The sequence below is a fragment of the Apteryx mantelli genome, chromosome 1 (assembly GCF_036417845.1).
Source record: "Apteryx mantelli isolate bAptMan1 chromosome 1, bAptMan1.hap1, whole genome shotgun sequence".
Lineage (NCBI taxonomy): Eukaryota > Metazoa > Chordata > Aves > Apterygiformes > Apterygidae > Apteryx > Apteryx mantelli.
This window is the reverse complement of record NC_089978.1, coordinates 2,931,182-2,958,494: the sequence shown is the minus strand read 5'-3', so window position 1 is coordinate 2,958,494 and position 27,313 is coordinate 2,931,182. Positions and strand designations below refer to the sequence as shown.

The 27,313-nt window shown below is 41.3% G+C and overlaps 1 protein-coding gene across 1 annotated transcript in view; it reads right to left on the bottom strand.

The window, feature by feature from the left end:
* The window catches only part of C2CD3 (C2 domain containing 3 centriole elongation regulator), a 40,105-nt gene that overhangs the window by 11,352 nt on the left and 1,440 nt on the right, over positions 1-27,313 (bottom strand). The window contains exons 4-26 of the mRNA XM_067289533.1: positions 26,882-27,054; positions 26,232-26,449; positions 25,710-25,842; positions 24,796-24,924; positions 23,416-23,560; positions 22,874-23,043; positions 21,373-21,588; positions 21,081-21,193; positions 19,207-19,325; positions 18,087-18,209; positions 16,739-17,206; positions 15,584-15,735; positions 15,165-15,408; positions 14,428-14,611; positions 13,501-13,681; positions 12,147-12,319; positions 11,230-11,353; positions 10,228-10,496; positions 7,916-8,005; positions 6,400-7,020; positions 5,116-5,433; positions 1,894-2,032; positions 664-728 (exon numbers count right to left, since the gene is read on the bottom strand). Of these exons, the coding sequence (XP_067145634.1) occupies positions 664-728; positions 1,894-2,032; positions 5,116-5,433; positions 6,400-7,020; positions 7,916-8,005; positions 10,228-10,496; positions 11,230-11,353; positions 12,147-12,319; positions 13,501-13,681; positions 14,428-14,611; positions 15,165-15,408; positions 15,584-15,735; positions 16,739-17,206; positions 18,087-18,209; positions 19,207-19,325; positions 21,081-21,193; positions 21,373-21,588; positions 22,874-23,043; positions 23,416-23,560; positions 24,796-24,924; positions 25,710-25,842; positions 26,232-26,449; positions 26,882-27,054 (4,567 nt within the window). The remainder of the gene's footprint in view (positions 1-663; positions 729-1,893; positions 2,033-5,115; positions 5,434-6,399; positions 7,021-7,915; positions 8,006-10,227; positions 10,497-11,229; positions 11,354-12,146; positions 12,320-13,500; positions 13,682-14,427; positions 14,612-15,164; positions 15,409-15,583; positions 15,736-16,738; positions 17,207-18,086; positions 18,210-19,206; positions 19,326-21,080; positions 21,194-21,372; positions 21,589-22,873; positions 23,044-23,415; positions 23,561-24,795; positions 24,925-25,709; positions 25,843-26,231; positions 26,450-26,881; positions 27,055-27,313) is intronic.

The window sequence follows — 27,313 nt, the reverse complement described above, 5'->3', positions numbered from 1 at the left end:
ACAGTAAAAATGCATATAAAAAGCTTACATACGTTGTTAGGTTTGAAACGTAAGGCCTTCAGCTGCTCCAGTAAGTGCTAATACTGGATACAGAAATAACTCTTAAAATATATCTGTGGCACTATAAAAGTATTTCATTACAATTGGAGTAAAGACCCATAAAAAGTCCACCTGGCAAAAACAGTCTTTCTTCGGGCAAGTTTTTTTTTTTTTTCTATAAACAATATTTTTATCTTAATCATCCGTATTTTATCATCTGCCTCTAGAAAATAAGCAAAACATGCAACATCTGCCCTGTTACTGGAACTGCTTTAACTCAAGCATCGCTGGCTACACTTCAACCATCTATTGGGACAGAAAAAAAAAATCAGCACGCAAAAGGTACAGTAAACAACGTCCCTTCGTTAGGAAGATCCAACCTCCAAAATCTTGTCAGATTAAAAATGAAAAGAACTGGTGGATACAAACAACCCAAATCTTGCCAGAAGATTCATGGGGGAAAAGGATGCCGAGGGGCAGGAAATCAATGGTACTTCGCTATAGCGCTCTTCTAACGCAAGGCAAAAAAACGTCTTTACGATTCCACCCTCCGATTTGCTTGCGGTTACCCCTGGAAAGGGATGCCGAAAGCCGCTCCTCCCAAGATTGCACTGCAAACTTTACCTGCTTTATGCCACACTTTGAAGACCAAGGTTTGCTGTGGATCCAAGAGAAGTTCTTTGGACAATCTGTTAGGAATAAAACCATAATTTGCTACGCAAAGTAGGAAAACCAGCAAGAATAGTAAAACGTCTCTGAAGATTCAGTGCTATTTTACCTATCCAGACAAATTAGCCTCTTCCTCGAAGCACGGGGAAAAAGATTGACTGATTTCTTGAAAGCACAGTTACTTTTATATGGTTTTGGCTTTTGCTTATCCAAAAAGTACTTCTGTCTCCTCACTCTTGTTGTGATTTAAAAGCTAGGACATCAAAGCCATCAGGAAAAGCAGGAGAGAAATGGAAAAACAGTGTATCTCGTGACTCAGTAAGTATGGTGATAGCAAAGCTGTGGGGTTATGGTTGAAAGCTGTAATATTTGATGCTGATTTCTGGAAAAAAAAAACCCAACATCGAATACTGAAAGGTCAAATGTCTTCGTTGAACAGCTTTTAGGTTGCTTGAAGCATCTCAGATGCGACTCGGAGCATAAGCAACCTCTGAAACAAAACTTTTAAACTTCAGCTATCAGAAGATCAATGGTTTGATCTTCGCATTACAAAATCCCTAAAACCAAAACCCAACTCAGCAGTCTGGCAGCAAAACCCACTCCTGGGCAGTCACTGGTATATATTTGCATGCATTCTGTAACAGACAAAATAAAACACCGAGTATGTCTTCTTGTTGCCTGTATCAAACTTGTTCCGCCTAGTTTAGAAAACACCTTCGGCTACTGTTTCGGAATTAATTAAAAAAGCTGGCATAGAAATACTGGAAGAGCCACAAGATTGCAAAGACAGGTTTATGACTGAATATTACAGTTTAAGACACCTAACTTCCAGGTATCTAAAGTCAGAGTGGGTGAATCCCACCTTAGAGCGCTGGTCCTGAACCAGGGCATATGCCTAAGGATGGAACAAAGCAAAATGTATGGAAAAAGCCAATAAATTGGATCAAGTCTAAATTAATCTTCCCTAGAGTCCTTTAGTTATTATCAGCCCCTTCCTCCAGGTGGGGAAACTACGGAAGAGGGAAACTTACTGCCTCACCCGAGGTGGGCCAAAACGCGGTGCAGAGAGAAGTTCAGTGGAGGTCGAACCACCCTTCCTAAAAGATATGTTCTTTTCGCACCGAGCCACTGGCCGTCAGTCCCAGAGGCTCTGCACGTCCGTCCGTGCAAGTCCACATGGCTTACCTCGCTGGCTGCTGAAAGTCCCACACTGGTGAGTCTGTATTTTCTACTACTGAAGTGGTTACTGGAGCATCTGCATCGGCAACGGCAAATGATACATAGCTGCTAGGCGCTGTTACTCCACGTTCTGTTAAAGGACTCCCTAAAATTAGATACAGAATTAAATACAGAATGGTACAAAGGATAAACAGTTTACTAATAATTATTATTTTTTTCTAAAGACAGATCAGCAATTAAAAATACATACTTAATAAAGAAATCTCTGGGATCTTCTCCTGGGATCTTCTGTTGATTGCTAACTAAACACGCTCCAGTATTACCGATTAGAACAACTTCCTGCGTTGATTGAATAAGAAAACGTGCTCCCAGTGCTAAAGATACCCGAGGATTAAGAAACTTTTTAACAGCATCTACTAGATCATCTCACGAAGGCTGAAGTATTGAGACGATCTTAATATCCCTTCAAGGCAGAAGCAAGTACTCTCCTCACTGAGGGTCAAAAGACTTGAATGCAAGGGGCTGCAGCCAGGCTTTGCTGAAGTCCTTTCTAAGCAGCTTCAGGAAATACTGGTTTTAATCCGTGCACAAACCAGACCTTGGTGATTCCTAAGCTAAGCAGCCAGGAGAGGCATTCACTCTACAACGCATCGGTGAAAGCTTTGCAAGACTTCTCGCGTAAACAGGTCAGGGCCGGGAACGCAAACACTTGCTCCCTCGGTCGTCCTGAAATAACCTGGGAGAAGGCTTGTGAGAAAACCGATAATGAATGAAACTCGTCTGACTTAACTGGGTATGTTTGCGCTTCAAGGCGGATAACTTGAAACCAAGGAACGCAAGGTCATACTAAGGGACAGAGCTGGACGTTCGCCAAATACGGGATACTGCAGATTAGAAAGAGCTGAATGAAAGCTGCAGAAATCATACAGTCACCTGCACTGAATTATAGCCTGAGGAGGAGGAGGATGCTCAGGGCCTCCAGCAAGGCCAGCGCTGTGCAACTGCTCTCAGGAAATTCAGAGCGCGAGTCGGAGGATTTCTCCCTCCCTGCTCTTTTCCGTCTGGATGCGACCCTTCCTCAGGCATGGACCCTCTTTGTTATGTGCCCATGAGCACGATTAATTTGCCACAGCATGTCATGACTTGTAAAGCTCGTCACCTCACTCGTCACTGCTGCTTTATCCCTTGATCTTCGGGATTTGCCTGAGAACTCACAAGTGGTTTTGCTTTGTTTTGTTTTTAATGCACGCAATGACTTCAGTTTAAAACGTGTTCAAAACTCTTCTCAGATAAGTCCGTGGACACGGCAACTCAAACGCCGATGTGGGCAATGTGTGCTCAGCTTAGAGAAACAAGTAACGCCCATCCGGATTAGTTCACTGTCTCCTGAATGTAAAGGCAGACCTAAAAATCAATCTCTGTAGTCAAAGGCAAAATGAGCATTTCTCAAGTCCTAGCCTGCTCTTCTTGTAGGGAAAAAAAAATGCCCATAACAGACAGAATTGTTGGACCTAATAAGAGGACTCAGCCATGATCAAAGGTGTCTTACCGAGACTGACTCAGCTTAGCAACTTCTAAAGCCTGACTTTGCAAAGGAGTTGCATTGAAGAATTAGTTTCACTCTGCTTTATAAAAGAACGATTTGAAGGATGAGGTGAAAGAAGGGGTTGAAGCGTGTGACCTGATGCTTCACGAAGTGGGTAGTAAGAAACAAAAGCTTTACGGCTAGGGCATCTGCGGCATAGTGTCGCCCGGATCAGAGGTATGCTGTCCTGATCGCGTTTTGTTTTAACCTTTTGCATTTTGTAGAACTTCACATGGAGGTAATTTCACTCCTTTCCAACACTGTGAAATTTAGGCTGCTGCTTTACACTTTTTGGAAGATGCAGAGAAAGAAAAGGCTTTTCAGGCAGGAAAAAAAGTGACTTAAAGCCCCAAGAAATATCAAGAGATTTGGGGAATCATTTTGCATCTTCACCCAATTGTGGATCTTAAGTAGTTCTTCCAAAATTGCATAAAGTTTGTCACCCATAACATACCGGACTGGAAATGTATTCTAACACTTTTATCTGTAACACAGAAATGAAATTGTTACTATGAAGAATGCACATTCTTGCTGGAACAAGCTTATACAGCATCTTTTCCAGTGCATCAACAGCCTCTCAGTTACATCTGAAAACCCAAAGAAAAGATAAGTTGTTTGAGGATGGAAACACCGCAGTAGCGTACACGAACAAAAGAAACCTTTATCGCACCAAAAGCTTTGCAGAAGCAAATAATGTGGCATCGTGTTTCCAAAAGCAAAGACGAGGAATTCCAGAAGATTACAGGATCATAGCTTATTAAAAAAAAGCCATCTGTGGTGCCTTCACAAGTCGACCTTAGCAAAGACATTGCCGGAAAACTCACCCACGTCAGTCCCTTATTCGTATTTGTATTTAGGTAGCGTGCAATGGCCCAGACAAGATCCGATCACTCCAGATGCTAAGCAAGTGCAAAGTGACCAAGTCATACAGCACTCGGAAGCGGCCAAGGAGAGCGATGGAGCACTTAGGATGTTTTAAGGGGTTTAACTCTAACAAAAGAGATTCATTTACGGATTGCAACTTGAGGGAAAAATAAAAGGCTCAAAAAAAAAAATTACAGACTCACTGTGTGTGTTATGTCACTGCACAACAAGCGTCACCTTGCTAGGAAGGAATATTTTAATACGTTCACAATAAATTTAAAAGCGACGAGCAATTCTTTGGCGACCCTCAGCACAGTGAACAGGCACCTAACTGTAATTTTCCCTCTAGAAAGGGGGAAAGAGAGGGCATCAAGCCTGGGTGAGTTCGGGCTCCTCTGTCCTTACATCGCTCTTCCTCACTGCTATTGATTATATGCTAAAAATGCAGAATTTGCAAGAATCTGAGATATGAGTATCCTGGGGTTAAGTTATTCAGATAACACTTAACTTCAGAATTCAGCTGTCACCTGTAGTGGTGAACGTTATATTATTTACATTTTATTTTTTATTAATAGAGATAGACTGGATAGTTTCCCTTCCTGCTTCCCCCAGACTTACGCAATGATCTTAGGGCTGCAACACTACAAAGCCAAGCTCAAAACCCATCTCATTCATTGTGTTTGAATAAATTTGATGAAAACTCCTGCGTTTTCTGTTTTTAAATTGCTCCTTTCAATACCTGTCATGAGCAGGTCTCAGAAAAAAAAAGGGTTTTTTACCTTTTAAACTTAGATGCATTGCTCTTTCCACAAGGATAGTGACAGCAACTGTGTCTTCCAGAGACACCAAGTCTTCTCCAGGTGGTTTCCCAGTGGTGACTTCTGAATTTACAATATCCAGTTTCTGACTGTGATTTTCAGAGACCTGTTGGTTCCCATCTGGTGCTTTCTCTGCGGCTTCGTCTTCACTGCTGCTGTATTCCTCAGCACAGCGAAGTCTGCTGGTCAGGGCAGCAGAAGCGGAAGAAAGTGCAACATGAACGCGTACCGCGGCTCCTGCTAGGTTTGCAGCGTTGCATCTGAACAGCGGATAAACCCCTGCAAAAGAATTCACAGCCGACCAGCTAAACAAGCCAAAGGAAAAACAGGATCTTGGAAAAGTTAAACCCTACAGTTTATTACAGTAAAGATCTCGCATCAGACCAGCAGAATGGATTGCGATTTTCAATATAATTTCTGTGCAAGGTATTACCAAGCGCGTTATTAGGAGTATCAGCTTGTAAAGGCAGAAGCAGTGAGCAACCCCCCAAAACGGTACATTTTCATTTTCCCACTAGCAGTTTAAATTGCCGTTTTCTAGCACATCGACTTCCTGCGAGCGCTGGAAATAGTACTTCTGCAAAATTTTATACGCATACATGGAAAATATATGTGTATAAAATTTATATGCATATAAATACAGGCATGTATGTGTATATATGTGTGTGTGCGTGCATAAAATACATATATGTGTGCGTGTGGTGTCTCCCTTCCCACTATGTCTGAGCGTACTCCAAAGAGGAGCTAACGACCTATCCGTAGATCAGCCGACAGGCTGGCGGCCGAGCTGGACACCACATAGACGATAAAAGCGTAAGTAACTGAAGAGCACAGAAGTTTCCAAGATGCTCCCAGTGCTTAATCCTTTGCTCCGATTACAGGCATTCAGCCTGCTTGTTAGGCGTTATTCTTGCTCACGGCTCCTCTTCACTCTATCATGATGCCCAATCATTGGGGCAAAATCTGTAATTCTGAAGAAACATTCTTTATCGATCCAGCCAGGCTAATTTTTCACCCATTACTGATCATTACCGTCAACTTTTCACCCATTCAACTTGCTAAATTTTGAACTGGGAGAAGCAAGCATGTTAACTTTGCTCGTCTTCAAGGAGAGGAGGGGGCAGCTGAGTCCGTAAAGGGTAAAACAAAGCTATAAACGTTTTGCTTAAGGTGACTACACAAGTTAAGCCAACAAAAACATCACTGAAGAGGAACGAAATAAGGGAACGTTCTTCAGGAACTTACCACTAACGCTTAGCGTTTTCCTTGCCCTCTCTGCTAACGCTGTGAGGTCGACGTAGGCAGATCCAATAAGACGATCCGTATCGAGCGGTCTTTCCGCATCAGTCTCTTTACCGTACGCCCACCACACCTGGATTTCTAGCTTCTCCTCTCTGAAGAACCAACGCAGCCCTTGGCTCCTTCTGAGAGTCATCCGGTTCGGTTTCTTAAAGTTCACTGTAACGTTCTTTTCGTCGTCACTCAATTTTGGTCTCCTGAGCAAAGTCCACGCGGCTTCCTGATTATACAGCTTATACCTGAGGTAGCAATAAGTACTTTTACTCAGGTGCGTCTGGCCTGCAAGGAGCACGCAGTGGACCGGCAGCCATACTCTCGGGGTCGAAACGGTCACGACTGCTGGATTCTCACCCTGCTCCCATTCGTCGCTATCATCCACACTGTCCTCGTGGCTTTCCTCACTGTTCCAGCCTAAAAGCTTAGCAGCCTCCAAAACACGTTCTCTGTCATCGTGGTGAGCAAAAGTTACGGAAAGTTCCAGTCCTCCCACAATGCTCTGCATGACGTTTGTGCAATGAGAAGGCACCAAGTCCTCAGAGAGGGTAACTGGGTACCAGCCTGTAATACCTTCAGGAGAAGAGATCATAATTAGCCTTATCCTACCTTCTGGAAAATGTCAGGAAAGAATTGTTCATGCTTTGGTCATTAGTCCAGGACCAGTATTTGGAAGTGAAAGTTGGGAATTTGTCAAATCACTTCTAACCTGAAAAAGCAGCAGGTTGTTAGACCTCAGAAAACCTCACAGGTAGTTCCAACCCCCAAAGCATTTTACTTTCCACTTCATTAATGATTCTCATTTTACAATCAAGCCATACTACATGAATCTCTAATTATAAAATTAAGGATTCTCAGATTTTTCCTCCTCTCTTCCCTTTAAAAATAAATGGAAAATTTCATGGTTGGAGAAAATGAGCACTAAAACTATAATGACATTAAAGCAGAAATGAATGAGATGATAATGAAAATATCATTATTACAAGATATAACAATTGCAAATTAAGACTAGACAGAAATGGTATTTTACATTTAGTTAAAAAAAAGAAAAAAAAAGGTTAATCCAACTGCTTTTTAACTTATCCAAGCCTTTGTTTCCAGATTTGTCTCAACCAAACTCTACAACTCTTGGACTTTCAATCATAAAGTAGAAAATAAACAGTTTACAGTGCCATCTATACCTTACTCTTAATAAGGTGCAACTGGCTGCTCTCTTGTAATTTCTGGAAGACCCACATTAGCAGTGCAAAATATATTAATCACACAGTTCAACTGCTGTTACACATCCAACACCCTGAAAGCTGACCTTCAAACAGCTTCCATTACATGAGTTTTCTAATACGGGATTTTTAATACAAATATATGCAATGTCTGAGATAAAGTTGATCTAAAAAATGAGAACCAAAATTGTTTTAAGCAATTACAAGAGCATCTACACAGAATATCGGTAGCGTAACTCCCACATTACCTGATCTTCTTCTCAGCAGGTCTCTGGTTGGAACTGTGACTGTCCCAAGAAGATAATCTCTTGATGACTGTGCTGCCAATGTGTCAGTGGCTGGAAAATAAAAAAAATTGCAAATAGAACAAACTAGAACGCAAGATTTAGAAGCGATTCAGAGACTATCTCTTTCTAGAGAAAGCTGCATCACATCAAAAGCAGGTAGCTCAGCTGCCATACCGAAAAAACTTTTAACCCCTGGAAAAAGGACGAAAGTCAAAACAAACGGCCCAGGTTATATCAGGCCCAAATCGGCAAGAAACAGGAGTGTGAACAAAACCTGTCTAAGTATTGCCAGTGCACATTCAACACAGGACACTGGCTCCATCCTTGCTGAATTTGGAGAAGCTTTTAGGGAATATTTCCACAGATGCACGTTAAGTAACCAGCGGAGAGCTAGTGGTGTACATTACTACTCAGTTACTCTAACAACTCCTAACTTTTCTCCCTGATGAAGTAAAAAAAATGATAGAATAAAAATAAACAAAATAGTAATAAAGAATAAATAAAAGAACTTCGCAGCCTAGGCTGTGACCTCTTATTTCAAGCCAGCCAAGGTCAGACAAGGTTAAGGGACACTACAACTTTGCTTACACTGAGAATATCACCAGTGAAAACTCTGGGAGATGTACAAAAAACCTGATGGCTCAATCAGTCTTCTTTTTGAATGACTGTTTAACTAATCCCTCAGTGTTTCATCAAGAAAATTCTGAGGATTTCAAAAGGTGCTAGTGATTAGAGCAGGAGATTGAAGGATGAAACCCAACTCTGTCACAGTACACATCTGCCCATCTGCCATATGTTCACTGGAGGATCTTAAGCGATCTTCTTTCTGAACCTCCATGACCCCATTCCATAAAGTTGGGGCAATAAGGCATACACATAGGAAGGCAGGGTGCTCCAGGAGTCAGAGCATTGTCTCCCATAACATCCTCATAGACAAGCTCAGGAAGTGTGGGCTAGATGAGGGGACAGGGAGGTGGATTGAGAACTGGCTGAATGGCAGAGCTCCGAGGGTTGTGCTCAGTGGCGCAGTCTAGTTGGAGGCCTGTAGCTAGCGGTGGCCCCCAGGGGTCAGCACTGGGTCCAGTCTTGTTCAGTTTATTCATCAACGACCCGGATGAAGGCACAGAGTGCACCCTCAGCAAGTTTGCTGATGATACAAAACTGGGAGGAGTGGCTGATACCCCAGAGGGCTGTGCTGCCATTGAGAGAGACCTGGACAGGCTGGAGAGGTGGGCGGAGAGGAACCTCATGAAGTTCAACAAAGGCAAGTGCAGGGTCCTGCACCTAGGGAGGAATAACCCCATGCACCAGGACAGGTTGGGGGTTGACCTGCTGGAAAGCAGCTCTGCTGAGAAGGACCTGGGAGTGCTGGTGGACACCAAGTTAAGCATGAGGCAGCAATGTGGCCTTGTGGCCAAGAAGGCCAATGGTATCCTGGGGTGCCTCAGGAAGAGTGTTGCCAGCAGGTGGAGGGAGGTGATCCTGCCCCTCTCCTCAGCCCTGGTGAGGCCACATCTGGAGTACTGTGTGCAGTTCTGGGCTCCCCAGTACAAGAGGGATGTGGCACTACTGGAGCAAGTCCAGCAAAGGGCTACAAAGATGATGAGGGGACTGGAGCATCTCTCCTATGAGGAAAGGCTGAGAGAGCTGGGCCTGTTTAGCCTGGAGAAGAGAAGGCTGAGAGGGGATCTTACTAATGTCTACAAGTATCTTAAGGGAGGGTGTCGAGAGGATGGGGCCAGACTCTTTTCAGTGGTGCCCAGTGACAGCACAAGAGGCAACGGGCACAAACTGAAACACAGACACTTCCATCTGAATATGAGGAAAAAACTTTTTCACTGTGAGGGTGACTGAGCACTGGAACAGGTTGCCCAGAGAGGTTGTGGAGTCTCCTTCTCTGGAGATATTCAAAACCCATCTGGACACGATCCTGTGCAACGTGCTCTAGGTGACCCTGCTTGAGCAGGGGGGTTGGACTAGATGATCTCCAGAGGTCCCTTCCAACCTCAACCATTCTGTGATTCTGTGATTATTACTAATTGCATTATCTCTTCATTTAAAACAGATCTTGATCACCTGGAGTTTTGGAAGCCTTAATTTTTTGTACATGGGGAACAGTACTTCCCAAAGCCTTCTCTGAAGGCATGTTAGGTAATTACATCTACTATCAACTGCACAAAGTAGTCTCTCTTCTAAACTGAAAATTAACGGGACTGGATCATTATCTAAAATAGCAACGTCATTTAGTCATTGGAATCACTCATCTGGCTTACCTGACTTGATGCTCTGATGGTAGATAGAGAAGATGACACTGGCAGACTGCAAGAGTTCCCCTAGAGAAGAGACTTCTCCACTACTTTTCTGAACGATGAGGTTACAAGGAAACTCTATGTGGTCCTTGAACTCTGGGCAAAAAGTATGAGCCACAGCTCGCGTATTGCGCCTCTCCCTCTCCGGTAGGAAAGAGGGGCGCACGGAGACGTAGGTGTTGACTCCCGCACCTGCATAGTACTGAAGGGAGGGGTTCTTTTCGGCAACAGCTCTTCATTTAATAAGGGAAAGGAAAACAAAGAGGAGAACGAATATAACGTACAATAAAACTAGGAATCAATGCAAACAAAGCAAAGGTTTTAAGTCTTCATGGTGAAAATACGAGACAAAACAAAACAGTGGATTCAATCTATATTCCTGGGTTTTGCCTAACATGGAAGTGCTTTGAAAATTTCTTATCTGTGCTGTAGGACTGTTATAGGTCAAAACAGATGGGGGTTCTGGCTGCAGGTATTTTTCACCATTTTTTTAGTCTGAACATACTAGGAACATGTATGAAATTTGACTCTACTTACCATTTTATATCACCCAAATTTTATATCAGCTTTTGGTGTAGAAGAATATGAAAGAAGGTAATACTGATCAAAAGGTTGAGGAGTCAAAAGTATGGCTAGAATTAGGCATGTTGTAAGAACACCGCATGATGTCTTCCCTCACTCTTAGCTTTGCTAATGCATCGCAAATCTAAACTACTTCACTCCCTGCCCTACAGTCTTGGGCCTTCTACAGAACAAATGCTACTACAAAATGCTGCAGCTTAACGGACAAAAATAACCACTGATGTTCTTTATAAAGTTAGTTTCTCTTTTGATCAGAAACCAGTTTGAATCTAGGTCCCTATAGATCGAAAACTGGCCAGTTAAAATTGTTCCAATTCCTCAGCCTGCTGCCTCCAGGTAAGGCTATTTTAAGAGAGAAATCTTCATTTTACAATTAGACTTTACCTGGCTGCTGCTTGCAAACCAGCTGCTCCGTGTATTTGCACAGAAAGAGAAATAGTTCGAGCACTTATTATTCCTGCTGCTGTTTTCATGGAACATTGGTATCTCACGCTCACATCAAGCAAGCCTAGATTAAATAAAAGAGAAAAAGGAAAGAAATGGTCAGCTTTTTATAAAGCTACACCCAATATAATCAGTACTTTGTTATAATTTGCAATACAAAACTTAATCTACTGATGCAAAAAAAAAAATTCCATATGAAAAACACAGACGCACAGCCGGGAATTAAAGACTGTTGAGACTGACTGTTCCTGCAAGATGCTCTAACTTCAGCCAGAAATTACGGCCTGATGCAGGAGGCAGAGAGGGAAATGTTAATGTTTGGGTCCTGCAGGAAGTCAGATCAGATGGTCTTAACGGCGCCTTTTCATTGCCAAATTTAAGACATAATAGAACTAGGATGGTCTGTTTGACCCAGCCGCCCTCATGCGTGCATTCATTGCAATTTTTCGAATACACTACTGCAGTGTTTCAATACGTCATCTTTATAGTACTGCAGTGACAAAACCAAAGAGACAGATTTTCTTCTGCTGCAAGCAGCTAATTGTTACAGAGCAGCTGAAATACACTGAACCCCCTCTCCTGTCCCAATTTTTCTCTTGGGTTTTTCTTTTGGCCACTTTTTCCAAGAATCTCTCTTTAATTCTTGCATTTTACGGCTAAGTCCTTGTGATGGAGTTGGAGGTTGCTTGTGTTTAATCACCGATTCTTAGCTTGGTATGGTGGTGGTGAAAGCTGGTATGAAAAGCATGCACGGTTGGTATCAGTTATCAACACATATATATTTTTATTCCCCTTGTCAGTGAATACACAGACTTTCACTTTTACATATAAAGTGAAAAACCACAAGCCTTCCTTACCTGACGAGCGCAGCTGGAATTCCTCCGAGGAATCAGTCCTCGGGACCAATGGAAGATTAAAGGTCTGTATCCCTATTTCCTCACGACGCTGCATAGTCACCATGGCACAGAGCCGTGACAAAGGCAAGGTCCCTTTGGCAACCATCTGGTCCCTGACATTTGGATAATAATACCTGGTAAGACACAAAGGAGCAGTGTCGACCGCGGTGTTTTGATGATGACAAAACGATCGTTATTTCTCTCAAGACTGAACACAAGTCGACTTTAATTCGGGGGTCTTCAAACACCGGTTGTTAGTCTCCTGATAGCTGAGGAACAAACTCAAGGAAGCAAACTTCCACAGAAGGAAAAGGAATAAGTGCTCCTGGGTAGGTAACACCACAAACGTAACACCACAAATTCTGCATTAGCCATAGCAAGTCAGGTAGCAGTATCTCAACCAACAACCGGCATCCCAAAGCAAAACAAGAGGAGGATCTGGCACCAAATATTCTTCCCTCTCAATTTCCATTTCATTTTTGGACAAATCCTAAACTTTAACTGATGATTTGTTCCTTTGGCCCAAAAGTGCCTAAGTTTACCTGCCACTATCAGTGAGTGGCTACTGCAAGATTAAACTGAAATCCAATATTTTTCAGGAAATTGAACTAAAGCACAGTTTTTAAATGCCAGGTACTAACATTTGGTAACTTCAACTGCTTTGGACGTTACCAACATTAATGTGAACGTGTCCAGCATATTAATAACTCTCATATGAACTTGTGAATTTTAAATAGCTTGGTTTGTTTACTACAGTATGAACAGATTATACATACATTTTTCTAAAAGAGCTGCCTGTCTCCGTGGTCTCTGCTTTCCGTTACCAGTAATTAGCTTTAGTTGCCAAAGAAACTATGATTTGAGCTTAGCACTAAATGAGATAACCTCATCTTATCTGTAACATAAAACATTGTGCAAATAGGAACAAACGTAAGCTCTGATCCTTTAATGATCAAGGAAGAACATGTGAAATATAAAACAAGATAATATGCAAACATTTTACAGTATATTCTTCTGAAGCCAGTGACTTGTAGTAGGAAAAAACAATAAAATCCTACTGTTAAATGCTACTTGTAGATCACTATGCTGATAAAGCGGAGGAAAGAAAACTGAGAGGACACATTTGCTAACAAAGTCATAAGAAGAAAAGGGTAATCAGAACTTTTTTGGAGAAAAAAGGCCCAAATGTTGATGAGCTCACTAGTTTTTCACTTATTATTAAATATCAATCCCGTAATCAGAGATTTTTCAATACCAGATACACTTCTATCTGTATTGCTGTGACACCTACAAAGAATAAGACCTTATTTTGTACCTGCACCAGACTTCAAACTGGATTCCTCCTCCAGCCATTCCTGGTGCCATAAATGCACTGACCAGGAGCCTCTGGACTGGGACATCGGCAGGAACCAACAAAGAGTGACGATGCTCATCATGAAAGATGGGATCGGGGACGCACAACGTAGTTGCTGTACGAAAAGCCTTTAACTTGACACCTACAGGTCAAATGAGTTGGTTAAATAGTCAGTCCTGAATTCATGAGGAAGGAGAGAAGCAGAAGACGTTCGCGTTGGAATTTATAAACCGAGCATACGCTGAAGCTTCAGCTTTGCGGTCCACAGGCTGAAAAAGCCACTGGTAAATGTGGCTGGAAGCCGACACAGTCCACAGCAGTTGCTATGGAACAGTGTTACTGGTAGTGTAATTTTTCAGAGGAAACATGCATTAGAGATTCAAAGTACTCAAAGTTAACGCTAAGCCCTTTCCTAGAACTGTAATTATTTAAATACTCCTTCATACTTCCAATGAATTAAGATAGCCAGTCTTATTTTGGTGTAGCCATGAAAATGAGCATCTCCAAACGTTTGTGCATGTAAAGCCTTCATTGAATTTAATCGCACACACTCTTAGCGTTTCCCGCGAATCTGTTCTTACGCCTTTGCAGGATCAGCCTGTGAACCACACCAGGATCTTTAACAAAAGGGTAAAATGTGAACAGATTCAGAACCAGCTATTTATTTTACTGGGAACTCTGCCACCTGCCTCAGCTGAAGCGGGCTTTTAATTTATTGACCTAGCCCAAATACAGCTGTACGCTCATCTTCTGCGGAAAGCAAGCACTGGCTGCATTACGGAAGCTCAGAGAAACACATACTGTTTTACCCAAATGCACAGAACGTTACTAAACAACGTTGAGCTAAAGCAATGCTCTAAATAAGGTGTTATCATCAAACCAACTTACCATCCTCGTGCAATTCAGTTCCTTGTGATGCACCGCAGCCAGCCTCTTGCACCGGGAAATGGTACTGAACGTAGCAGTCAGCCTCTCCCCAGACCGTGGACTGTAAGGGAGTGAGTCCTTTCACGCTTTCCACGTGGATCTCAAACGCGTGCTCCATCACTTCTTCCCCTTCTCCGTCTAACTGCTGATGAAAGAAAGGAAACCCACGGAGAAAGGAGCACTTTCGAGGAAACTGCATACAAGAGGACTGGGAACACGAGATTCGAAGAAGCCTGAGACGAGGGGTTAAGAACCACCGTCTGCAATTTTCTCCCTAACGTCCACAGAAAATGGGAAGCCTGACAGCAAATTCTTACTCTGCAAAAGCCAGGAACACAGCACATAAGCATGAAAGCTCACCCACATCTCATTCAAGCTTGGCTGCAAAACCTTTGTGGTACAGAATAAGGCTGTAAGAATTAGAGTTTTCTAGATTTTTTTTTTACTGCGCTTGTCACATAGGTAGAACAGTGAGTGTGCAGGGCAGCAAAAAGGAGATTAATGTCAAGACTGGTGAGAGAAAGCAGGGTAATAAAAAAAAGTACAGATAAGATACCGTACTTTTGCACAGAAAAGGATCATCTATAACAAAATTGGCTACAGCAGAGACTGGAAACCACTGGTCTATCAATGAAACCATAGCTAAACTCCTTTTCACGGGTCCCTAACAGCAAGAACAGGAGTTTACTGAACAATACCGTCGTGGGCTTTGTAGGAGGAGGGTCCAGAGAGTGGGCAGGCCGCTGCGCGACGGGAGGTACCGTTCCTTCGTCGTTCTTCAGCCTTTGCAGCTCCACTATCTGATCAGCTGATCCCATAGCCAGAACGACCCTCAGGCTTCCGCTTTTACTGCCGGTAAAAACATCTATCACAGGCATATAGCTGTCCACAGCAACCACCGGATACTGAGCTTGAAGCAGCAGACGGGAAATCTTTGGATCTCTACAGTCGATTAAAACAAACCAACAAATACACACAAATAAATTACGGTGGCTTTCCAAAAACAATTATACAAATGATGCACTAGTAATTAACATAATCAGCTCAGTCAGCTCAAGCACCATCTCATTTCCATCTAGTAGCCCAAGCCAAGAAAATACGGAACGAATATGTTTACCTGAATGACATGTAAAACTGATGCAGAGGAAGCTTCACTAATCCTAGCAGTTTGTCGCAGCCGGGGTTTCCCATCTTGTTCCATGCCTCAATAATCATGAAGTTGTTCTTCAGTCGCTCCAGATGTTTGGGAGTCAATGAAAAAGGCATCACCTGAGGGAGTTTAATCCAGAATTAGTACACAGAACACACTGGAAGCTATTTGCTAAGTACAGGGCATTCTGGTAACACTAGATAATTCCAGAGTGTACAGAATTGTGTTCTTTAGAAATGGGAATTAAAAATTGAATGCGTACTTGCCTAACATGTTTCAGAGAGCCGGTAGGCTTGGAAAAGAGCAAGCCAGAAAAATAAATGCGATTTAGATAACGAATGATCTTACGTTAACACCTATCTTAAAAAACAGTTGTTTTTAATTTTAAACGACTATTTACTAAACAGATAAATCACTTCAGACAACTGTTTCAGATGTCTTTTGCTATGTTTTTACGTTCCACTCTTTCAGCTGAAGATTAAGAAGTCTGACAACTCTAATCACTAAGTATCGCGAAAAATAAAAAAACCCACATTTGAGCATCCTGACATTTCCAAAGAATAACGGCCAGAAAAACAACTACAAGCTCACAATATTATTAAAAGAAAAAAACCTGGCTGTGAAACATGGTGATGTTTGCAATACAGCGTAAGTCTGAACTTCTGCTGTTTGCTGAGGAAAGCTCTGGCCCATACCAAGATGAAAACCCAAACTTTTGTGCTGACAAATCTGTTAAGAAGAACAAGAACACCAAGGAATGGAACAAACCAAAATCTACATTTACATCTTAGGATGCCATCAACAATATAGCTTATTTCTGTAAAGAAGAAGGAGAAGAAAGGAGAAGTCAACTTCTTTTTCAGTTTTAACCTAGGCTTTCCTGACCATTTTCCTCTTGTACTTCCTAAGTCTCATTTACTATTTGGATGATTCAAGGAACTGCTCATCTGCATTTCAAACTTTGCAGTGCAGCCAAAACAATACTGGAAATACTTTCGACATACCGGTCAGAGCCAAACAGAGAAGTTCCTACGTACATAAAAATAAGTTATCTTTGAAACACGCTTGTCAGTGTGAAATGGTTCATGTCAAGCAGTAAAACCAGGGAGAGGTGTGACTTGCCTGAGAAAAGTTAAAGGCAGGTTGCGTCGTGCCCCATATGACAGCAGATCTCGTTGCCTCTTCTGTGCTGAGCAGCTTGCAGTTTAAATACACGTTGCAAGAGCCGTGGAAACCACATTCTCCAGCGACAAAACCTTTTCCAGCAGGCACCATCAACAGCACATGCAGTAACAGCCCATCCTCTTCAGATGCAGTTATTTGTGTCATCAGGTTACGGGACACAGAGGTCGATACGGCCTGTGGGAGCTGCACAATCTTTGTGCTGGCCGTTCCCGTCTTCCGCGAGTCTTCATGATTGCCAAGTTTCAAAGTGCGAGGGCTTTCTGCATTTACATTATTCCCGTCGGGTTCCTGGAACTCCAGCCGGGGACTTCTTACGGCGTGAGCTGGGACTCGCTGCACAGCCACGGCTGACCTGGCCGCGGCGCAGGTGAAGTCTTTATTGTCAGCTGCAAGCTCTAGCGATACCTGCATTATACGAGCTGATCAGAAGACACGTCCCATAAAAAAGACAAGACACCATAACAAAAACCTCAGGAGAACGCACTGCATACTTTGTTCGAGAATTGTTTTGGATCACTACCCAGAACGCTTATTATTACATACGTGCCGGTCATAAGCTACAATCCTGACTCCAAAATAAACTGTCTGCAGTTTTATCAAATAAAGCAATGATTCAAGTACACACACATATAATTACAGCTGAATAAAGAAGAAATTCAAAACCAGTCATGTTTTTTCACACTCTGTCCTACATCTGAATTGTCTCTTCCCGTTGTCAAGATTTGTAACAGAAACATTAAGATTGGTACAAATAAAGTACGAATGAAAATGTGTGGGTGAAAGCACCAAAAGAAACCCCAGAACAAGGGTTAAAGGAATGCTCAGAACTGGTAAAGCTCTCAAGAGTGCTGTGCAGGACTGTTCTTCCTTCTCAGAGGTTGAACATGCTGGTAGAAAGTCTGGGTGGAGAAGGTAACTCCTGAAGAGACAAGGTGCTACCAGTGACAGGGAGAATCAAACCTCTGTGTCAGGAGAGACCCTCAGCTCATGCCACGTATGGCCCAAGCCACAGCTTACTGACCCTGGTTTTACCCTGCAGCCAAGGGAACGTCACATGGCAAAACCCTTGGACTTGGAGAAGGTTCAAAATATTTATCCAAAACCTTAAGGGGGGGGGGGGGGAAAGTTCATGTTTTCTTGTATTGGGTCTACAAACCTTCATCTCTGAGACCTGGCAAATTAAAATAGAGAAAAAAAAGAGGAGGAGGAGAAACCAAAAGAATACATAGCCAAAATTAGCAACAAAAAGTGGTTCAACTCCAACCCAATGTGGCAAAACACATACCTTAAGCGGTCCAACTTGTGTCTGACCTCCTTCTTCTTCCACGGGTATTTCACAGCCGACAGCGAGCTGCTCAGACTGAATAACCTTGCACAACTGAAGGACTGCTGAGCCAACGGCCACTGGCTGAGGACACAGAAAGAATTCATTCTGCGAGTTTTCTGACAGGTTTAGCTAACTAAAGGCACATTGTGAAATGAAAGCCTTCTGAAAGCACGAGGAAGCCGTGGCCAACCGCTTACCCAGCCCACTCGTTTCATGAGTTATACCAGAAGGGATTAAAGGTTCCCTTAGTTCCAATTCCAAGTATCAGTAGGACGAGAGTAAGGGAAACCCCTCCAGGACCTACAGTAGTTCCGGATCAACGCAAAAATGAACATCCCAAATCCTATTAACCAAGTTAGACTTCCAAACTTAAAGATGCAAATTATTCATCTATTAAAAGAAGAGCTCGTATTAGGACAGATGGGCAGATACCTTTGGTGTAGACCAAAACAAAATATAAGCTGAATTAACACTTCTCACTGAATTTTTCACAAGCAGATGATTATGCAAATATGGTTACTTGCACCTATTTACCCCAAAGATCTTTTTTTTCCTCAAATGCACAATTTAAGCCAGTTTCTCACACCTCGCATCATTCCTCTTACCCTAGTCAGAGTAATGATATCAACTGCATCCACATTAACTCATTCAATATTGCTTAACAAGCTGTGTTCTGATCGAAGATTAATACTTGCAACGGATCCAATATCCTTAAACATCAAGAACTCAGTTTTAAAGATGAGGCAAGGACAATTTTTGGGGCCTTTCAGCCTTGAACTCAGAAAAATCATTTAGTTGGGTAGAAAGATTGAACATCGGTTAGTTCAGCTTACAGAATCTGCACGTAATGTCATTCCCCTTTGCAATATCTGGCAACGGATGATTAAGCAGCGGCTCATTCAAACCACCTAGTTTGTCTATTTTGCCTCTGATGGCTGAGACTGCAGTGATCGCAATGAAGCTCTGCAGATAACTTGGGAAAGCTACCACGTTAGGCATAAGTATTTGGAGCAAATCCAAATGCAAAGTCTTGCTTTGCCTTTTAATACACCAAGTTTAAATAACTTTCAGTAAGTACCTTTTTCTGGGTGCTTTTTCTCATGTAGATTTTAAAAGCAAGGTCAGAGCTCCACCAGTGCTCTATCATCGTTCCACCAAAGTGAACAGGGAACACAAACCGCTGTTGAAATTTTACCACTGCAAGGAAGACAGAGACTTATGAGCTCTTATCTGGGTTCAGAGCTAACCTGTCTTTCGAGCTTGACCTGGAATGGAGAAATCTTCGGTCTCTGTGTGGAAAACACGCAGGGTGAGTACAGACACGCGAAGTTCAGGAGATACGAGAGAAAAATGAGGACACTTCTCAGGAGGGTGGACAAATACACAGAGGGCATTTGCATATCTGCCAGAATCAGGGATCAAGTAAGGGTAGGAGCTGAAGGGGAGCCGCCTGTTGCTGGAACCCTCAATGAGATTTCTCTCGAGGTTTCAACCTATAAAATACGTTGCAAATCTGTAGGCAGTTTACATTTTTTTCGCAGAAGCACCAAATGTTCAACATTAATTGAATATTAATAAACTTTTCTGCGGAGATAATCACTGCTCTGTTATTCACACTATCATGTAATTTTGCGTTACTTATTAACATCAAGTTCAAAGTAAACTGTTCTTCATTTTCCAAGGCCAGAAAATAGCACGAGCATGACAACATTAATATCACGGCAGCATCCAAAGGCTGCAGTTGATATGAAGTCTATGTCATTCTAGCATGCAGTAAGAAATAGCCTTTTCTTCGGTGGGAGAACTCGATCTCATCGTGGTTGATGCATTTCAAGACATATCTGGAGCCAGAAGCAGAGCTGCAAGAATAATCACAGGTCCAGGAGGAAAACTTTATCTGCAAGGAAAGACTGAACAGACTGGTGTTTACTCTAGCAAAGAGAAGAACAAGGAGAAATACAATAACAGTCTTGAAAAAGTGCATTTTTCTTGTCCACAATGGATGAAATAAGTACTCTTATGATGACAAAAATTCAGATTAGACATAAGGAAATTTTTCTAACAGGGCAGCACTTTCATAGCTTGTCCGGAATCTGTATCATTGGGCATCTTTAAGAACAGATGAGATAAATGGCTCGGGAAAGATACTGGTATAGTGGATTGACTAGATGGCTTCTCCAGATTATTTTCAGTCCTTTCTCTTCTTGTAGGTTCCAAAGAGCTGGAATCTAACCAAACAAGACAAACTGCAGGAGGCAGTGTTGTTCTTGTGTTACAAAAAGCCAAGGTTCAGAAGAATTAGATGTTTTGTCTGGACACAAATGGAGAATGTACAACAGAAATGAGAATTACACCCCGATATCTTAAGTACCACCCAGAAAAAAGCAAAGCCAATGAACAACCATATGAGAGAGTCATTTGGAAGTTGCCTTTCTGAATTCCAGTTTCTGGGAAAAATGGGCGGAGAGGATCTGGTTCATGCAGCATTCTCTACTCATCAAGGACAGAAATGTAACCTAAAGCGTTCTCAGGGATAGGAACACTGGTGCCTCTCACTAAAGGGATGAAATGTCTACCGATTAAAGCACAGAACTTGTCAGGATTTTATTGAATCTAGCATCCTCTCTGTGCTCTTGAAGATGTTACGTGATGTATTCCAGCATCTGGAAAAAATTAGGTATTTATTTGATATATAAATATCTCTGATATTTATAAAAGGAATTTACCACCTTGAGTACTATTGCAAAAAGGATGCTATTACTTTGAGACAAAGGAATGGATTTACTGACCTGCTGTTATGCCCCTAGGAAAAGAGAAGTGAAAATCATAATACAAATCACTGTATTTTTTCCACATAGCGAAGAAAATACATAAGCAAATGCTACTAAATAACTGCTAAGAGATGAAGGAGTCAACAACGCTAAATACAAGGGGGAAAAATAATGCCCTTACCGTCGCCTGTGATTTTACTTGAAGCTATTCGAATTACTTCTGTTGTTACGGAGACCTGTCCTTTTTCATCTTTGGAGGCTCCCACAGGAAAGTGGTACTCAACAAAGAAGGTACTGTGAACGAAAAAGTGAACAGATGATTACAAGCCATCAAAAGCCTAACGCTGATAACGAAACCAAACAGAGCAGACAAGCTTCATATCCACAGATTATAAAGTTACTACATAACAAGACTCAGAGAAGTCTAGCTCCAAGGAAGGGGTAACAGGGTGGTGAGAAACAACCCTCCTTACCACTTTTTAACTGAGGCAGGTCTTGGAGGCTTCCCAATTAAGCTTTTCTTTCCCGGTGTAATCTGGGTGCTCTCCGGAGGGATTTTCAAGCTTTCAATGATGACTCTGGCTAGGTGTATTCGCCCCAGCAGTGCCAGCCTATCTACGCTCAAGGACGCAAGACAAGCTTCTTTTGTACAAGCTTCTGAAGGAGCAAGTTGTCTAGCGGGAGAGCAGCTGAAAAGTTAAAACCGAGAATCAGGTCGGCACAAACATTCTTAACAGTATTGACTGAAGGGAAAATCGCAGCTTGGCAGGACGTTAAAAACTGCTCACGGTTCATTAAAACGCACTTTCTTCTATGTATCTTTTTACAACAAATGCGATCGTCTCTGTAACAGAAATCATACAATATGTAATATCGAGTATCTGACCAAAGAAAAAGAACATGTCCAACGTTGCTGGATTTTGAAAAAAGCATATGCAGACCGAGTCCTCAAAAATAAAAGCTTCATTTAATGTCAGATACAAAAAAGGGATAAAATGCAGTTATAGCCGTGGGTAAGAGTCACTGCTGCAGAAGAAGAGCAACAGGATTTTTGACATAATTTAAAATCTCACTTGCGTTTTATTTTTAAGACTTAACTGGTAAACGCTTTTCTGTTGCTACCTCTGGAGAAACGAACTTCACCTGAATATAAAAATAGCAGTATTTGTAAGAAAAGTTTCACAAATAACTGTTTGGAACCGAATCAGAAAAAAGAAGTCAAACCGTATTACTTACTGGTATTGAAATAGTAAAGCTTGGTAACTGGATTTTTGAGAGAAATAGTTACAAGTACATAAAAACAGACAATATAAAAATCATTACTGCTTATTGTAACTCTCCCTGGCTGCTTGCCAGAATCCAGAATTCTTTATACAGGGAATTGTTTGAATGCAAACGAGAGAAAAAGAAACTCTAACGTTACTGGTTTCATTTTGTAAATTAAGTAAAATACCTGGAGGCTTTCAAACAAAACGTGTGACCATATGCTCTCTTTACAGACTTTTAAAACACATTTGGCATTAAAAGAACCATCATTTCAAATCTGATATTTTAGGCACGGCCTTATTATTACATGAAAAGCTGAAAATGTATCTAACTACAAACAAGATGAACTTTATTCCTCACTCAAGTTAGAGGAAAGGCAAAACACTAAAGAAACCAATAATTTTGGTCCCAGAATACGTGGTGCTTTTTATTGGTTGAAAGTGTTATTATTAAGCTTATTATATTTTGGGGCAACTCATGAAACTCAGGATTTTTAACTAGATTACATCTCCTTAAAATAGTTTCTTCAACAGCATACAGCAACTCCTGGGTTCCGTCATTCCCAGAGATGCTATAAAAATCCCTCAAAATGGTTATTCATTAGATTGCGTGATAATGACAGAGCATGCAAACACAGCATAATTCTTGCCAATAGTAACTTATAATGAGCAAGATGCTGCAAAACAAGTCACTAATGTAACTATTTACCCGAGTTTAACTTCTGTCTCCTTCACCTCCTGATCACAGGCACTAGATTCCTTCTGTGGACCCTGAAGGTTCGTAGGATCAGCTTTCTTGAGAGTTTTTGTCTTGGTTACTTTTTTGGAAGAGTTCCCCTCATCATCACTGAGGAAATCACTTAAACTGGAATCAGATTTCTGAAACAGAAATAATGCCCATAAAGTATGAAGATAACAATATCACTGTCAAGAAAGATACATAATGGTCATGATAAATCAGGAAAAAGAAAATAAACTTGTGGATTGTATAATTCAAATGGCATCAAAATTTTTCAATCTTCATGGACAGCTGAATCCTAGCAATTGCCAAACTTAATGCCTAACTTCACAGCCTTTATACCATTCTTTTAATAGTATTTGTTTGTAAGCAATGTTTTCACAAGTGTCTATATGATACTTAATGCTTATTAATACCGAGCTCTTTAGGCCTTTTTTTTCCTTGATGTGCGCTTTTCCGATTTTCCTTCACTTTAGGGATTGCATATCAAGCATCTTTTGCTCGCCACTTACTGGACCTGTGTAAAAAAGATTCTCCAGCAGACTCTGGTCGTAATGAGGATCGTTGAGTTCACTGTCATACACCTCACTCCCAACAGAGAGAGAATCCAGAAGGGAACCTGTCCTGTCCCAGCAGTGCACAGGAGATAAATCAACACTGTGGACACAAGAGAAGAAAAACATAACTTAGCGTCATGAGTTCTGCAGACAATTTCATGTAAATTCTGACAACAGTGTTTATTCTACGCTGAATTTGTGCTATGCTGTCTCTTCATACAGCCGAACTGTGCTCGCGCAGCACGGCGCCCAAGCTAATCAACCCTGTGAGGATATCTCTGAACCCCTGCTGGAAAAAAAAAGTGTGTAAATACATATACGTAGAATCACAGAATATTTGAGATCGGAAGGGACCTCTGAGGATCATCTAGTCCAACTCCCCTGCTCAAAGCAGGGTCAGCTGGAGCAGGTTGCTCAGGATCACGTTGAGCTGCGTTTTGAGTATCTCCAAAGACGGAGATTCTACAAAATCTCTGGGCAACCTGTTGCAGTGCCTGATCACCCTCGCTGTAAAAAATATCTATTAGTATCTATCTATGATATCTACTCACAAGTAACCTTATTAAGTTATGGAACTTTTTTAGCAATCAGTAATATTTAAGGACAGTTTACTTAAAAAAAAAAACAACCAAAAAAACAACAAAAAAACATACTATGTCTGAGTATATACAAGTATCTTTAACACAAGTTTGGAGTGAGCTTGTTTTTTTTGGTTTAAAGGCTTTCTGTGTGCTATGAGTTCAAAACCATTCTGTGACCTGCAAACATTTCAGTGTTATCCACTAATAAAATACAGGGGGAAAAGTAAGCATGGGAGACGCGACATGAATTGAAATAGCCATATCTGACACCGAAGCTGTAGACTTCATACCCCTGATTTAGATAGAGGCAATACAAACATCACTTACATTCTTGCTACTCTTCACAAAAAGATAGAAGAATGACATTTTCATATTTGGAGGATCTATCACTATCAGTTCTCTCTACTTTTAACTTAGAGACTGCAAGTTCTTCAGGGAAACATCATATTTGTTTTATGTAGTTTTTAACATTTGAGGACGCAATACATACAGCTATAAAATAACTCAAGAAGTCTTATCAAAGATGGTGATTAGCCTTTCCAACATCATTTTCGCATCAGGTAACTTTGAGCTATGCAGTTTGGCATGCATTAAAGTTGCGTGCAAGCTTAGGTATAGAAAACCTCCTTCCACCACATACAATTCACTTATACATTTCCAGAAACATGGAGAACACACAGGGTCAAGAAGCATTCTTCCGCACTAACTGAGCAAAGGAGGAGAATTTTGCAGTAACCCTCAGTATCACGCTCACCTGCCCAAAAGTAACTGTATCGCTCTCTCTTCAGAGTTTAGGTCAAACTGCTGACCTGAGACTTCAGATGAGAAGAGACGGGGATCTTCAGCAGCGGACACGAAATTCGAGTTCAAGCTTTTGGGGCTCCTGGATAACAGTGATAGCAGTAAAGAGAGCGGTAAAAGGAAGAAATAATTAGTATTTCTGGTATGTTCAAGATTTTAGTCAGGGCACAGATAAAAATCAAAGATTATGTACAGCCTTCTCCAGTTTGTAGCTTGACCTGCACGTACACAAAAACTTTCCGTAATAGTGCAGTTCTGCTGCAAGTTTCTCTTGCATAAGAATACTTTTGTCTTTTAAATTTCAGTTTCACTGAAGTGAAAACATTTATTCAATCCAGTACAAAACAGTAAATTCGAGTTACACGTTGAAAAGGCACAAAAACTAAGTTTTTTTCCAATCTGCTTAATAAAGATTATACAGAAGAGGAAAACAACCACTAATTCTGAGAACACAGTTATAGATTTAAGTATTCATGGGTATTTTGGCACTGAGACATTCAAACTAGAATATGCAGAAGTATTCAATTTATGCCACTAATTACTTACACTTCTTTGAAAAGCTGTTCTCTGTGACCAAGTAACATTTAATTTACTATATTCCTCATCATACCCTTATTCCTTATAAACACTTAATATTGTTAATATTTCCTTATCAAATAACTATGTACTAGATACAAATATAGCGTAGAAAAAAAAATTAAAGTCAATGATTTAAATCAAGGCATTCTAAATGATGATTTAAATCAATTTACAACATGTAGGCTTGTATTCACATGAAGAATTTAATTTCCCATTTGAATAAGAATCCTAAAATACTTGAAGTTTATGGTTTGGAACTTAAGCTCACTTTCCTCTTTCCAAACTCACTTTGTTTTTGCTTTGAACCCATCTGTCTTTAGGGAAGGAGGCACTTCATTCAGTTCAATCTCCATGTCCGGGGTAGATTTCATTGCAGAAACAACCATGGCATCACGGAGTTTATTGCCTTGATCCAAAAGAGCTGAAAAAAAGGCGCAAGGATTAAATCTCAGCATTTGAATGTCATTTAAAAGCCGTGCGCACACACAGTTAATGTGCCAGCTACAGTCAGGAAACTTCTGTTTTCTACTGTTATAAAGAGATCTTAACACAGTAGAGATTAAGCTTGCTATACATCATAAAAGGGACAGTATATCTGGGAGTAAGCGAGAGCAATCCTCTATCAACTCTCCCGCTCAGACTTGTACAAATAACTCATCTGTTCCAAACAACACAGCGAGAATGTGCAAAGCATCGCTCTTTCCTCAAGTCTTTAGTCTTTTGCCAGCTGTATCTCTAGACGGGCAGCTGAAATATTATCAGGATCTATTTGATGCGCCATCTAAAGCATGATGCCAAGCGTATACAAACCTGAAAGCAGGTCTTTTGTAGCCGGGTTATGCAAAGAGAGCACCCGCGTGTTTGTTCTAGCAGGTGTTTCAGGATCGGCGCTTGTGGGAAACGACACTCGCTGATTTGAAGGATTCGCTTTTAAATGTTCATCCGGTAAGATCAGATGGTGGCGAGAAGCAGAATAAATATCCTTTATGTTTTCAGAATTCTCTTGAAAGAACAAACGGTCTTTTCCTCTATTAAAAAATGAAACATTAGTTCAGTAACAACTGAAGTGGATCAGTAACAGGATTCAAACCTCTTCAAGGTCTCCCTAGCACTGCAGCTGCTCCCCTTCAGTACTCACTCCAAAAAGAAATGCAACACGTTATTTTACTGACTCCCCTTCTTCCACTCATACCATCAGACAGACAGTTGTACACAAAAGATTGTGGCACCTCTCGTATCAACTAGCACAGCTCGAATTAAGTCAACGTAGGACGCAAATACATTTCAGACAAGAAACCGTCCCTTTAAGCTCTTAATTACTGAATGCTTTGAATTTCATGCAAAAAGCACAATCAAGAAATCAAGCATTCCATAACTCACAAGTGCATTGCCGTTGCTTAAAAAAAAAGATGTGAATGGCAAAATAAATCAGAATTTTACCATAGGGAAAAGAAAGATACCTGGGAGTTGTGGCTCTGCTATTGTCAAGAGACTCTTGGCCAGCAGTCGTCACCCCTGTTTGCCTGGATTGCTGTGAGGGAGCGGAAGGAGCGATATCTAAACTTGCATCCGTGGTTGGGATAGAGCTGCTGGTGTCATACATTTCAGGCAGGGGTTCTAAAACTAGCGACACCTGAAAGACAGAATGTGAAAAATTTATGTCAGCATAAATTATCTAGAGCCAGGGCTGCAAAACAGAACAAGATCTTCTTTACCCCACATCTCAAAATCTTGTACAATTTCAGCTCAGCAGGGCTCTGGAGAAACATTAAAACCACCTGAGTATCCACTTTTAAATTCCCTGTTAAAACTCATCCTCATGGTAGAGTCTACAAGCTTTCTTAGTCAAGTTGAACCACTGCTGCCACATATCCTTCTAAACAAAACAATCA